The sequence below is a fragment of the Corylus avellana genome, chromosome 3 (assembly GCF_965113065.1).
Source record: "Corylus avellana chromosome 3, dhCorAvel1.hap1.2, whole genome shotgun sequence".
In the NCBI taxonomy this organism is placed as follows: Eukaryota; Viridiplantae; Streptophyta; class Magnoliopsida; order Fagales; family Betulaceae; genus Corylus; species Corylus avellana.
In genome coordinates this window covers 26,870,615-26,884,574 of record NC_142492.1, presented here as the reverse complement: position 1 = coordinate 26,884,574, position 13,960 = coordinate 26,870,615, and the positions used below count along the sequence as shown (strand labels likewise).

Sequence of the window (13,960 nt, the reverse complement as noted above, 5' to 3'; positions counted from 1 at the left end):
GATGTTATAGAATAGAGATCATTGAATAAAGTAGTGGTAAAGAAGAAAAATAAATTACAAATTATATTTATATATTTTAAACGATAATTAGATTTGTTGAATGGTTTATTTACTTTGTTTGTTATATTCTATAATAGTTTTAATCAATTTTCTTTTGATTCTATATTTCAATGTTTTCTCCTGTGAACAAAAATTCTGACTTTGCCATTATGTTCAGGTTATGTATATGGATGTAAACCTGGACGGATAATACCATTAATTCCGGATCCGCATTTTGCCTATGACCCGTCGGGGGCCCAAACAGACCACCGGTTTGTGAATATAAAGATCTTTGGGCCCCCATTTCAAGCACTCACTTAGGAGTCTTCTGTGGCCCAAACGAAAACGGTACCAAACTTGACCCGTGATGGTTCGAGATGAGTCACTGCCGAGGAAACGCACGTCCGAAAGAAACGGGGACACGTTCGGAATTCCAAAAAATATAGATATCGCGCTTTCCCTCCCAAAATCCCCGCCCTTCGTCATTTCTAGGGTTAGCAAAAATCTCTCTTTTCTCTCCAATTTTCCCTCACTTTCTGTTCGTTCAAACGCCGAAATTGGTCTTCTCCAATGGCGATCAATCTGACGGAGGGTGCGATAATGATGATGTGCCGGGGCGAGTTGAAGGCCGAGGAGGTGAAGCCGGTGCTCCAGGTGATCGACGTGAAGCAGGTTAGCACTCAGGCGCAGCAGCACAGCAACACTGAGAGGTTTAGGGTTGTGCTTTCCGACGGCTCGCACCATCAGCAGGGAATGCTCGCAACGCAGATGAACGCTCTTGTCAAGGATGGCAGGTTGCAGAAGGGCTCCGTCGTCCAGTTAACGCAGTTCGTCTGCAATGTCGTCCAGAACCGCATGTGAGCCCTTTCTTTTCCTTCTATTTCATTTGTTTCCGTGTATTTGGCTTAAATGCTTGGGTTTTGTGGAAGATCTCAGTGTTTAGTTTTGCTTGTTTGGAGGAATAGTGGTTCTCGTGAGAAATGTGGACAGGGAGAGAGAATATTCTTGAAAATTGGTCGGAATTTTCTTGATGGGTGATTTCAGAGCATTTTTTTCTCGAGAAAAAGAATTTGTATGTTTGAACAGACAGCTTGTAATTTCTCTAATCACTTTCTGATGCTTTTGTTAAATCGATTTACTTGTCAAAGAAGTAGCCTTTATGATGTTTGAAAATTTGGAAGGACCCATTGTTGTTACTACAAATATAATTTTTTTTTTCTCCCAAGCAAATGTAGTACATATTTAATTTGATGTTCAGAATAAGTGGCTTTTTTGATTTATGCTAAACTTCAATATGATTATGAGGCATAATGGCTAGACTGGATCGCTTGTAAGTTGGAGACGGAAATTTAGGCAAGCAAGGGTTCTTTATATGAGAAAGTGACTTTCATGGGATGCGTCTATAGCTTAATCTGAATTTGTGTAATACGGTTGCATAATTTGATCTAATGTATTTCCAGTCGTTTATATTTTTTAAATATGTAATTTTAGCTTTCCACTTTTATATGGTTAACTTTGATTTATTTTATTTAGATTGTTTATCCATGGTTCTTGCATTGGCATGTCCTATGAGTTGTGCCAATGTACTAAAGATATTAAATTTCATGATTTCCTTTTATTTTTTGGCAAGTAAATGTATTAGAAAGAAACGAAAAATCTGAGAGAGAACTGGGTACCCCAGAAATCATGAATAATGCATGAAATTACTTGCACATATGAATTCATAGTTTTGTGTTGGCATCTATTATGCATAGAACATACATGCTTTGCGTCACAGTTCAAAACTTTAGTGACTGGAAGCCCCACAAGTTAGTGAGCGAAATTCTAAATAAAGTTAAGTAGAGTTAATATTTTTTTAAGCATGTGCATCATGATGAATTCTTAGAATGTGGCTTCTTTTTTAAGTAGATCTAACCATCATAAATATTGGACAGAGGGAGTGATACTTGCTATTGCTGATTCCCTGAAATGGCCCTTGGTAAAAATATTGTCCATGAGACTGTTTGAAGCATCACATTTTGAATTCAATGAATACGTTGCGGATTAGCGAATATGTCGGGTTTGACATATATAAAGTCAGTTAGGCTTGTTTGTTGGAACTTGTGGAACTTGTTTGTTGGAACTTGTGGGAAAATTAAGAAGCTTTCTGTTGTAAGATTGTGGAATGTCCTTCTTTTTTTTTATCTCTGATGTTTCTTTAGACCTCGTGGATTTTGTACTTGTATAGAACATATGATTACTTTATTTGGTGAGAGAATGTTCCTACACATTGGTCAGTACTGCTTATTTTTGGAGAAGGGAGATCCCAAGTAGGGATCCATCAATTGACCAATGGGTCCCACCAGAGGTGCCACATGAGAATTGTGTATTTTTGGCGGGAGATGGTCAAATTTGTTAGCCTGTAGCATCTTTGGACATGAAAAAATTTAGAAACTTCATGTTCAGAGATAATATTGTTATTGTTGGTACCATGATATGTGGTTTTCTTTCACTTCTTACTTAATCTAGTCTGGTCCTTATAGTTGTGAGACTCTTATTTACTTGTATGAGTAGGAGTTTCCAATTTGGGAAGGTCTTATTGTGTGTGGTAAAGGTTACCAAATAACATCTTGTACCCGTGATGGGGAATGTCAATGTTTAATCCCTTGACAGAGTGTGAGCTGTGTTATCTTTTAAAAGCTTTTAATTTAATGAGTTTTTCTTCTGTGTCAATTTTGCATCATCCGCTATTTTGTATTGATTTTTACATTTTGTTATGGTTTTGGTGATGATCATGTTGATTCTTCTGAATGCAAGCAGGATTATTATCATTGTCGATTTGGATTTGATACTTGAAAAAAGTGATCTTATTGGAGAACCTGTATCAGCACCAAGGACTGGGCCTGTACATCCCTCCGCTGGTCAACCAGGGACAGGAACTGGGAATCTCCAATCTTTTCCTGGAAGTTCACGTGCTGATGGTGTGGTTAATAAACCAAACATGGCCGGCGTATCTATGGAGCATCCTAGAACAATTCAATCACATGGCAATGCTTATTCTAATAATTCCGATGCAGGAGGATATGCTGCATCAAATATGCCTTACCCTAAAGCAGAGCCTAGTGCTGGGTTTCCTGGATCAGTGTCACTGGGTGGGTCATATAGTGGTCAGAACATGAGTTTCCGCAGTCCTAGGCCAGAAGCTCCGCGGCCGCCTCTAAATACCTCTTACCGTCAACCTCAGCCTGCATATCAACAGCCACCTCCAATGTATACTAACAGAGGACCAGTAGCTAGAAATGAAGCTCCCCCTAGGATAATTCCCATTGCTGCTCTGAATCCATACCAGGGCAGGTGGACAATCAAGGTTAGAGTTACAGCAAAAGGAGAACTTAAGCACTACAATAATCCTCGTGGTGATGGTAAAGTATTCTCTTTCGATCTTCTTGATTCTGATGGTGGAGAAATTCGGGCTACTTGTTTTAATGCTGTGGCTGATCAATTCTACAACCAGATTGAGGCTGGTAAGGTTTATCTGATTTCCAAGGGAAGTTTAAAACCTGCTCAAAAAGCTTACAACCATCTCCCAAATGATCATGAAATTCTCTTAGAGAGCACATCAATAGTACAGCCTTGCTTTGATGAAGACAGCTCAATTCCACAGCAGCAGTTTCACTTCCGACCCATAAGTGATATTGAAGGCATGGAGAAAAACAGCATTGTGGATATAATTGGTATTGTGTCTTTTATCAGCCCACCTGCTTCAATAATGAAAAAAGATGGTACGGAGACTCAGAAGAGAACCCTACACCTGAAGGACATGTCTGGCCGAAGTGTAGAATTAACTATTTGGGGAAACCTTTTCAATGCAGAAGGACAGAGACTGCAAAATATGTGTGATTCGGGGGTTTTCCCTGTTCTAGCGGTGAAATCTGGTAGAGTCAATGAGTTCAACGGGAAGGCACTGGGGACTCTCTCTACATCGCAATTATTTATAGAGCCAAATTTTCCTGAGACTCACGGACTGAAAGAATGGTTTGACAAGGAAGGAAGGAACATCCAATCTGTGTCTATTTCCAGGGAAACAACAAGTATGGGTAGGACAGATTTTCGAAAGACTATATCTCAAATTAAAGATGAGAAGCTGGGGACGTCTGAGAAGCCAGATTGGATCACTGTCAGTGCAACCATTTCATTCATAAAGGTTGACAATTTCTGCTACACTGCATGCCCTATTATGATTGGCGATCGGCAATGCAACAAGAAGGTTACAAATAATGGGGATGGAAAATGGCGGTGTGAAAGGTGTGATCAGTCCATTGAGGAATGTGACTACAGGTATATACTCCAGCTCCAGATACAAGACCACACTGGCTTAACATGGGTAACTGCTTTTCAGGAATGTGGTGAGGAGATCGTGGGTGTACCTGCAAAAACTCTGTATTTTTTGAAGTATGAAGAGCAAGATGATGATAAATTTGGAGAAATCATTCGTAAGGTTCTATTTACTAAATATATATTCAAGTTGAAAGTAAAGGAGGAGACATTCAGTGATGAACAGCGTGTGAAGTCAACAGTGGTCAAAGCAGAAAAGGTAAATTTTGCTTCTGAATCCAGATTTCTTTTGGATTTGGTGGAAAAGCTCAAAGCAGGGGACTACAGTTATTTTTCATCAAATGTGCCTTACCCTAAAGCAGAGCCTAGTAGCACTGGAATGAATAATACTATAGTTGGGAATATTGGAATTAGGCAACCGACACCACCGATGGTGAACTACACTGGGAACAGTAACAGTCCTGGCAAAGTATTTGGTGCATCATCACATCACGTTGGTCAGTATGGAAACCAGTATAATAGTTCTATGGCTGGTGCAACTGGCACTCCTGGTCCATATCTACTCTGCAACAGTTGTGGGGGTACTGGTCATAGCTCCACAAATTGCCCAAGTATCATGAATGGTCCTGGACAGTCCTTGGGCGGACAGGGCTATGCCAACAGAGTTTCTTCAGGGCCGGGTGTTGGCGGCAGCTCTAGTGAATGCTTCAAATGCCATCAAACGGGGCATTGGGCAAGAGAATGTCCAGGGCCGAGCACTGTTCCTCCAGCTTATGGAAGCAGTGGGAGATATGGGAATGTTCCAAAGCAACAACTTGGTGGCTTTTGAAATCACCTGGAAAATTGAGATAGTAGACTGTTTGTAAAGCATGGTGCAGGTTTTCCTCATCTTGAATAACAGACTTAGCATTTTGACGCTCTCTTTCTGGTTTGGATTGCTGAGTTTTTACTGTACAGCGGAGAGCTGAGACCGTGGTGTCCATTGGAGCCGCGCGTAGTTTTTACTTTTTAGGTCATGTTGTAAGCATGGTTATGGGTTCCAGCTTTAGGGTTGTATCTGTCGGTAGTGAAACCTAGTGAGCAAGTTAATGGGATGCATCTTTCTTTTTCCTGTAAAATATTTTTCTTGTGGGTTTATAAGTACTTCGACTCTGCTTTTGAGTTATTGCAGATGTGGTGTGCATGTTCATGCCTATGGTTTTGCTGGTGTTTCTTAAATTAGCATGTCGAGCTCCGATAACAATTTTATGTAGAGATACGTGAGATAAATGTCAAAAATACTTATTTTTAACCTGAGAAATCTGACGGCTGCTAGACGGATCTGGCGGCCAAGCTGTGGCCAATAATAAGATCAGGCAAAGTTACCTAACTATAAAAGAACAGTTTTGAAAAACTAACCTAACACTGAATATTAAACTAACTATTAAAAGCTTCTTTAAAAAATATGCCAAGCGAAGACGCAAACTGGGTCAGATCATTATGCAGAGCTAAAATTTAGTAGATAATTTTCGACCTTCAGATCACTTTTTGTTGTGGAGAAGAGAAATAGAATTCATAAACATCTCATATATTTATTTCTGGCAAGTCAAACTGCTTCTTTGCATAGATATTTGAATGAGCACACAACAGAATTACCATTCATCATATCAAATACTGTAAAATAGCATGTATTACTTAAGGGTACATCTTCGAAGTTCAATTTTTATTGCTTATTATCTTATGCCAGTAATACTGAATGCACTTGATTTTATTTCTCTCCAAACCCCAGCTCATGAAGTGACTCTCAGAAACATATAGTTGCTGAAGAACTGGGCCCATCACTTTTGACAGTAAGTGGATTGAACTTTATTCCTTCTGCACCACAATGACCATCTCTGATGCCATCGACCTGGCTTGGGTCAAAACCTAGAATGTTACTTTCAGTTGCTATTTGATCTGCTGTCGTTACCCTCTCAGCCACTCCTTTCAGTCGGAGCCGCTCAGCTCTTGAGCCAATAACCTGCCCCAGGATAGAAGCAGCAATAGTCAACGCCATAGCTGTTTTTGGCATCAAGACCGACTTCCTAAGCATGGCTATGAAGGGCACAGCCGCATGCACCGCTACAAACCATGATAGAGAAAACTTCTGAGTATGCTCCCTCCATACGCCCAAGGGCACATTAACCGCCATGCCTAAGGCTGCTATTACGAGCATTTTTGCAGGTAGAGGCTGAGGGCGTAAGTTTTTGACAAGGGCAGTCCTGGCCAGGGCTGCCCTTGCAGCAACTACTGCTGGAGGGCATCTAAGATTCATACCAGGTGGTGGCTTAAGAACTGTTGCCACAAGGGGGAGGACATGGCTCGCTGCTCTGTAGGTCTTGGCAATTGGGCAGTTTCCAGTTTTTAACCAATCATTTCCCAGTGCCTCATGTTTTGATACATTTCCTTTCTGCATGGTTGATCAGAAACAAAAAGCAGTCTCGGTCAGCTTTGCAACAAGTTCTTAATTGTTTATTTGAATTTGAGATCAAGGGGCATGATTCAATAAGCATATTTTACATCTTCCTCTGTGAGTTGCCGGATTGGACCATTGCCTATTAAATTATTTCCTCCACATTGATGCACGTCATAATTTTCAAGTGAGGTTTATAGAATGACACTAATGCAACATCACAAACAAGTATCTGTATAATATGAAATTATGAATTAACTTCCTAAACTGGATATTCAAAAGCCCACAACAGATTTTGCTATCCCACAGCACCCATGCATTGTTTACCAAACCCTAGTGCATTTTTTTCCCAAAATCACTTCCTTTAGAATAAAATGTCAACATAGGCAAAAGGATATAAATCTACCTCAGAAGAGGGTTCACTCTTGCTGGAAGGCTCAGACTTCTTCTGCTTCTTCCATTTCTCAGAGAAGTTACCAAAGCCAAATGGCCCTCCGGCCCCTCCCAGTCCAAATGCTGACAAACTTATGGTCGCTGCTTTTGCTGCTAAAGGGTTGAACTGAGGTGAAGGCTCAGGTTGTGGAATGTCACTATGAACATTATATCTCCCTGAGAGTGGGACAACCCCATCCTTCCCATGAAACAGCCTAAATGCCGTGTCAAAATTGGGACCGTCTTCAAATATTGGGCCTTTGGATTCCCGTACCTGAGGAAAACAAAACACAATCAATTTCAATATCAAAGCATATTGATAAATCATCATCTATTAATAAAGATTAATAAGCAACTAAAAAAAAATGGTAAAGAGAAATAAAGGAAAAAAGAAATAGAACTTACAGGAACGAGGAAATTCGCTGTAGAGAAGGAAAAGCAAGTGGACTTGTTGATGTTCCTCAAAAATGGACATCTCTGAATGTCCTTCTCATCAAAGGGGCATTCAGATGCCTCCTCTTTCATTCCCTTAAATAAAAAATCCATCTACTACTCTTCTCAAAGCAATTTACCTGCAAAGAAGATGAAATATGGAAAAAAGGATAGTAATGTAGTTAGCGAAAATGGACTTCTGGGTGCTAACAATAGTTACAGTGAAAATTTACTTTTGAAACAACAAAAAATTTGCAGGTCAAGCACAAAATCGACATAACTAAGTCCTATGCTATATAAATAACAGAAGAAGACGTTACCAGTTACACTCATGAAAAAATAATAAAGTTAAAAATATCATCAAATCCTAATTGCTGTCCTCAATATGAAAGCAGTAGTGTTTGATTCTTGTTCTCAAATTTGATTTGACATGATCCTTTGTTGACCAGTTCACAAAAATTCTAAAATAATTCAATTCATGGGCCTGAATTGAATTTGAATTCACCTAATTTTTTCTTGTTCCAACTTCCAAGCACATGAATTGGGCTAAACAAATTCCATCTTAGTTCATTTTGTCCAATTCATGGGTTTCCAAATGGTATGTCAATGACACAATCACACAAACCAGTGCAACTCTCTTGTAACATAGATTCATATACCAACAAAATTGTATAAAATTGAATACTTTTTGTACTTAGACTACTTCCCTGTATTCACGTTAAACAACATATGCCTGCAAAACTGTCTAGCATGAAAGAGTGCCAATCACTTAAGTATTCACAATATCCATACAACCTAAAACTTTTGCAACAAACAAACCACCACGAATGCAAAATCCTGAGGTAATGAGACTAAGAACTCAGTCATTATAAGCTTGAAATAAGCGATTTTCAGGACCAAGAGAAAATTTTCATGCCTATAATAATCTGATTTATGTAGAAAAAAATCGAAGGAATTATTAACTTAACACCAATTTAGACTGTGAGATACAGAATATCAATAGGATAAAAAAAACTAAAGAAAATGAATGACAAAGTTGGAAATCAAAAGCTCATGCAGGTACATAATAAATTCAAGCAAAAATCAAGCATCTTAGAGAATTCACATGAAAAATCATCGTCAATATAAAATAAGACTAAGAAACAATTCGAAAATGTCGGCAATTTTGGGGTGTAAAGAATCGTATCAACAGCAAACTCTAAAACCCATTTCTTGAAAAGGGAATCAAAGATGAAAATAAGGGAATTCAATGGAGAAAATTGAATAGAAAACGAAGAGTGGGGGGTGTTTGGAACGAGAGAAAATTACCGGAAAGTCGACCAGAAGATCCCAACGAGAAAGGTAGACTCTGGAAACCGGAAAGTCGTGTGGAGGCCACAGACACGTGCGCACTTTACGGGATTGGAGGCTTGTAATTATTTGTTTGTTTCATAAATCAAAATGTTTGGCAAACGAACGATAGCCGTTAGATTGAGTACACTCTGCAACAGTGATAGTAATTGGAAAGGCCATAGTGGTCAATTTGTGGGAATTTTATAATATGAGCCACACAACATTTTATAATTAATATTTTTTTAAAAAAATTATTTACATCTTTTGAGCTTATCATCTAGATTAGGGGCGGTGGATTAGATTAATTATTTTACTTTATCAAAATTGACTTTTGAGAAAAAGCTTAAAAATAAAGTTTTTTTTTTGCTTTAAAAAATTTATTTTTTAACGCATTGAAAATTAAAGTAAAAAAATATATACTTTTTAAAAAAAACTTCATTTTAAACTTTTCTTAAAAATTTGTTTTGACCTTTTTTTTTACTTTTTTTTTTTTTTAAGTTAAAAAAATACATTTAGAGTTTTTTTTACCAAAGAGAGCCCCTACTATCAGGTCCGTCTTGATAACACCATTTTTTGTAGCCTCCAATTATTATGTGAAACATCATCAATTTAAAAAATAAAAGTGAGAACAATTACACTAAATCAGAGGAAAAAAAAAAAAAAAAAAAAAAAAAAAAAAAAAAAAAAAAAAGGGTAACTGGCAAGACCCACGGTGGCTGGACCACACAGGTCCGACGAGACCCACACAGGTCTAGCCGGTGGTGAATGCCTCAAAACCCATTTCAAATGTCTCAAAACTCGTTTTTTTATTCAAAACTAAAACTTAGAGGTGAAAAGTTAACCATTTAGGGATTTTATCACCCTAAAATCTAGTGTATTTTGTTCCAACTTATTTTTGTGCACTTTTTTATGTTTTTGCTTATGTGTCGGTTATTGATTGAGGACTGTAAAATGGGTGTTATCAGGATGGTCCTAATAAATGGTTTTCTCTTTACGAAATATACAAACTGCTTGTTTGGCACAATTTTTTAAAATTTAAAATATGTTTTTAAACCTCTTTAACGCAATTATAAACATGCATTATTATCATTATTATTATTATTATTTGGGTTTTAACTCGTTTACTTCGGTATTCTTATTGGTTAAAACTTAAAAGACCGAATAAATGGGCTCATCATGTGTTTTGGGTTTGATGTAGCTTATTCTTAGGCCCAACTATTCTTTTTAATAAAGCCCAATTTGTCTTTTCTCTGTCTTCTCATTTCTTTCCAAAATCAGTCCGTCAACTCACTCAATCTTTATGATACAATTTTGATTTAGAATTAAATGTGGAAGTATATATGCTCTTTCACATCTATGCAATTGTGTCGATGAACATCTCAAAAAACAAAAAAGCCCTTAAAATGATTTTTTTTTTTTTTAAATCATAATTTTGGATAAATAGGAATAGAACATTTGAAAGCTCATTTGATCTCGTAAAATAATGAATTTTAAGATCTCTGTAATAATTATGATAAAGTTATAAGTAACGATACTTTTCACACTTATTTTATATCGATTTATGTACTTTGTTGTAAATGTCTTTTTTCTTTTTTTCTTTTTTTCTTTTTTAATAAGTAGCTGACATGATAGACCACTTAAAACATAGCATAGTGTCTCCTTCGTAAGGGTATGATACTATGTGCCCTCAAATCAATTGTAATAAAATACAATTAGTTACTTTTGGGATATATATATTTTGAATAATTATGTAACTATGCTAGATCTAAACTTTGGTCCGAAATAAGAAATTGAAATGTATTTCTTACACAAGCATTAATTCTTTCCTAAGATAAATGAAGTTAGCTCTTCATCCAACTTTACAATCAACTTTTTTATTTGTCAACTTGAAAGTCATGCCCCCACAATCTCTACCTTTATAATTGAAAAAATAAATAAATAAATAAACAAACAAACCATGTCTAAGACCGAAGATTAAGAAAAACAACTGCTTATCTCATTAAATAAAATGTTTTTTTTTTTGTTTTTCCTCCAACCGACAAGTTAGGCATAAAATGCTAGCATTCAAACATGAGTAATGTAATGTTATTTATTAGACTGTAAGGACGCTAATTTGTGTTTGTGTATTAGATTTGGGTTGTGTTAAAATATGCGTATAACTCTAATTTCATATTAGGTTTGTGTCGAGTTTACAGGTCATGTCAATTTAGCGTGTTGAAGTATGGGTATAAAACTATATTAGTTAATTATAACCCGGCCTATTTAATCAAACATGTTAGACTCCTTAACCCTAATATTTTAATTTTGTGTTAAATTCGCAGATTGTATAAAAAATTGTCAACTCTAATAAATTGATATATCTTTCATATAACTTTAAAATAATGTAACTAACTAATTTTTACTGTTATATCATCAAATTATATAACAATCAATTAAATAGACTTGTCCTCGTCCCGCACATGGCTCATAGAATGTTTAATGGTATGCAAGTTTCGCATGACCTTCCATTTGAACGTACCTAAATGCATGGCTTGCACGACAATAAAACAAAAAGCCCGAGTCAACACGTTGCTCATATTTTGTTGTATCATCACATGGGGGCATGCATGTCATGTGGAGTGGGAGGGTTATAATTGATTGATACGTGGCATGCACTATGTTGATGTTGGTGCCAAGTGCCCACCCACCTAAGCGATCCAGTCTGACGGGTCTCTCTCATGACGCGTTGATCCCCAGCATTTGAAACCGTTTTGGGTTTCATTGCACATTATGAGGGCCCCCTAAACCATGTGAAATGATTCAATTTCAAATCTCTTTCTCTCTCTCTCTCTCTCTCCATCAATAGCAACATTGACATTAATTTTGTTTTTCTTCAAGTAGAATAAATTACGAAAATACTAGATTTTTTTTTAGTGTTTTTTTTTGTTCTCTAAATTGTGATATGACTTTTAAAATTATTAATAGATTAAAAGTCAATAATGATAATATCAAATTTAACGATGATTTTAAAAGATATATCATAGTTGAAAGGATACCAGCAAAACATTAGAAGAACCCCTGACAATTATATTGTTATTATATTCTTTCCTTTTTTACCTATTTCTTTTTTTCTTCGATCAACTTATGACTTAAAATGACATCCCATCAACCTTCACATGGCTTGTTGAAAATAAGAGTGTTTAGGTGGGTCATTAAAAATCGTTATGTACTTGTTATATCTCTGTCTGCTTGGGTTACGGGTAGATTTTCGGCCTCTATTATTTGCTATCTACACATGCATATGCAAGTGGATAGCTGCCTATCCATATATGTATAAAAAATAGTTCTACTCAAGAAAAAAAAAAAGAATTGTATAAAAAATAGTTTTGTTTTATAGAGCAACGAAGTTTTGGTTTATAAATACTTTTATTGACCAATATTTATACCCTGAGGTAGTTTTGTTTTATAGAGCAACGAAGTTTTGATTTATAAATACTTTTATTGACCAATATTTATACCCTGAGGTTTGTGTTGGTAGTGTAGATATAACGTTGAAGTTGTTTATCTGATGTTTATACACGTCATTAAACCTGAATATTGTTGAGTATGACCTTCGTATACTTTGACATTGCTAATCGCTTAGGACTTGATGATTCCTGATTGATTGTTCAAGTGTTTGTTTGCTGATTGATTGTTGTTCAATCATTTGCAGTGAGTGCGGAGGAGTCGATCTGTCACGATGGCGTTCACGAGGTTTTTTGTTGGGGTGTTTGTAAGTAATGTATTCGCGAATCACTTAAGTTGTATTTCTTATGTTTTGTTGATGTGTTTATTAAGAATGTTGATGTATATAGACAATGATATATATATATATATATATATATATATATATATATATATATATATATATATATATATATTTTGTGAACATCAAATGGATGTATGTTGTGGACAATGTTCAAATACGACTTGAGAAATGATGTATGTTGATAGCAATTGATGTTAAGAAATGGATGTATGTTGAGAAATACATCCAAATGGATGTATCAGATATGGATGTATATTGAGAAATGGATGTTGATGTTATCAGGTCTACAAATTTCTTCGGAGAAATTTATTATTATTATTATTATTATTATTATTATTATTATTTTCTGCATGGTTTAGTAACATGTCAAAATTGACACGTTACTAATATGTAGTAATGTGCCAAAATTGGCACGTTACTAAGATTTTAGTAACATTTCATTGACACGTTACTAAACTTTAGTAACATGTCAATTTTGACATGTTACCAAAAGCTTAGTAACGTGTCGAGATTGACACATAACAAAATAGTAACATGTTAAAATTGACACGTTACTAAAGTGGATTTACCAAATTATTAACACGTCAGACACATTCCTACACACACGTTACAAGCATTTAGTAACGTGTCAACAATATTGACACGTTACTAAACTGCCGTAACTAAAAATACAATTTTTTGTAGTGAAATTATGATTGAATTTATATTTTTCATATTACAATTTACAAGTGTATTTAGTTAAAAAAAATTAATTGGATCAAGCTCATCTAAAAAAGCTCATAAAATACTTTTTAAAAACAATCGGTCCATATAAATTAAGTCTATAGTTTTTTTTTTTTTTTTTTGAAAAAAAAAAAATCAAAAAATACAAAGTGATTGTCACGAGAAGTTAGTACAAAAAAAAGAGCCCGTTTGTTACTAAAATCTGTTGTCCACAGAGTGCGGATGCAGAGTAAGGATATTATCCACCCATATAATACGATTTATACCCCTAGTTGGAAATGTCAAATCCTGGAGTTTTATGTTTGGGGGACAAAACAAAAAAAATATTTTTTTGGGGGTTCAAAAATTAATTTTAGAAAGCCTATTTCATAAAACACATAATTTTGAGGCATTTTAAAAAATTTGGGAAACCACTAAGGTGGTTCCGCCTCTGCTAGTCGCCCAAAAAGCAAACAAATAATAACTCTGAA

At 35.8% G+C, this 13,960-nt stretch overlaps 2 protein-coding genes across 3 annotated transcripts; one reads left to right on the top strand and one right to left on the bottom strand.

The window, feature by feature from the left end:
* Positions 1 to 458: 458 nt before the first annotated feature.
* Positions 459 to 5,523, top strand: LOC132173840 (replication protein A 70 kDa DNA-binding subunit A). Its single transcript, XM_059585474.2, has 2 exons — positions 459 to 896; positions 2,839 to 5,523. Exons 1-2 carry the CDS (start codon positions 610 to 612, stop codon positions 5,180 to 5,182), a joined length of 2,631 nt encoding a protein of 876 aa, XP_059441457.2. The 5' UTR covers positions 459 to 609; the 3' UTR covers positions 5,183 to 5,523.
* Positions 5,524 to 5,968: 445 nt separating this feature from the next.
* LOC132173841 (zinc finger B-box protein) lies at positions 5,969 to 9,040 on the bottom strand. 2 transcript variants are annotated; one of them, XM_059585476.2, is made up of 4 exons: positions 8,957 to 9,040; positions 7,622 to 7,788; positions 7,191 to 7,490; positions 5,969 to 6,781 (listed from the first exon to the last, which is right to left on the bottom strand). In XM_059585476.2, exons 2-4 carry the CDS (start codon positions 7,760 to 7,762, stop codon positions 6,137 to 6,139), a joined length of 1,086 nt encoding a protein of 361 aa, XP_059441459.2. In that variant the 5' UTR covers positions 7,763 to 7,788; positions 8,957 to 9,040; the 3' UTR covers positions 5,969 to 6,136. The 2 variants fall into 2 exon arrangements, with proteins under 2 accessions (XP_059441459.2, XP_059441458.2); XM_059585475.2 differs by lacking the exon at positions 8,957 to 9,040 and having other exon boundaries at positions 7,622 to 8,945.
* Positions 9,041 to 13,960: the final 4,920 nt, after the last annotated feature.

Coding starts and splice junctions, on each gene's coding strand:
- LOC132173840 (XM_059585474.2), top strand. CDS start 610: ATGGCGATCAATCTGACGGAGGGTGCGATAATGATGATGTGCCGGGGC. Junction 897..2,838: donor AATGTCGTCCAGAACCGCAT/GTGAGCCCTTTC, acceptor GAATGCAAGCAG/GATTATTATCATTGTCGATT.
- LOC132173841 (XM_059585476.2), bottom strand. CDS start 7,762: ATGGATTTTTTATTTAAGGGAATGAAAGAGGAGGCATCTGAATGCCCC. Junction 7,491..7,621: donor CAGCGAATTTCCTCGTTCCT/GTAAGTTCTATT, acceptor TGTTTTCCTCAG/GTACGGGAATCCAAAGGCCC. Junction 6,782..7,190: donor AGAGTGAACCCTCTTCTGAG/GTAGATTTATAT, acceptor TCAACCATGCAG/AAAGGAAATGTATCAAAACA.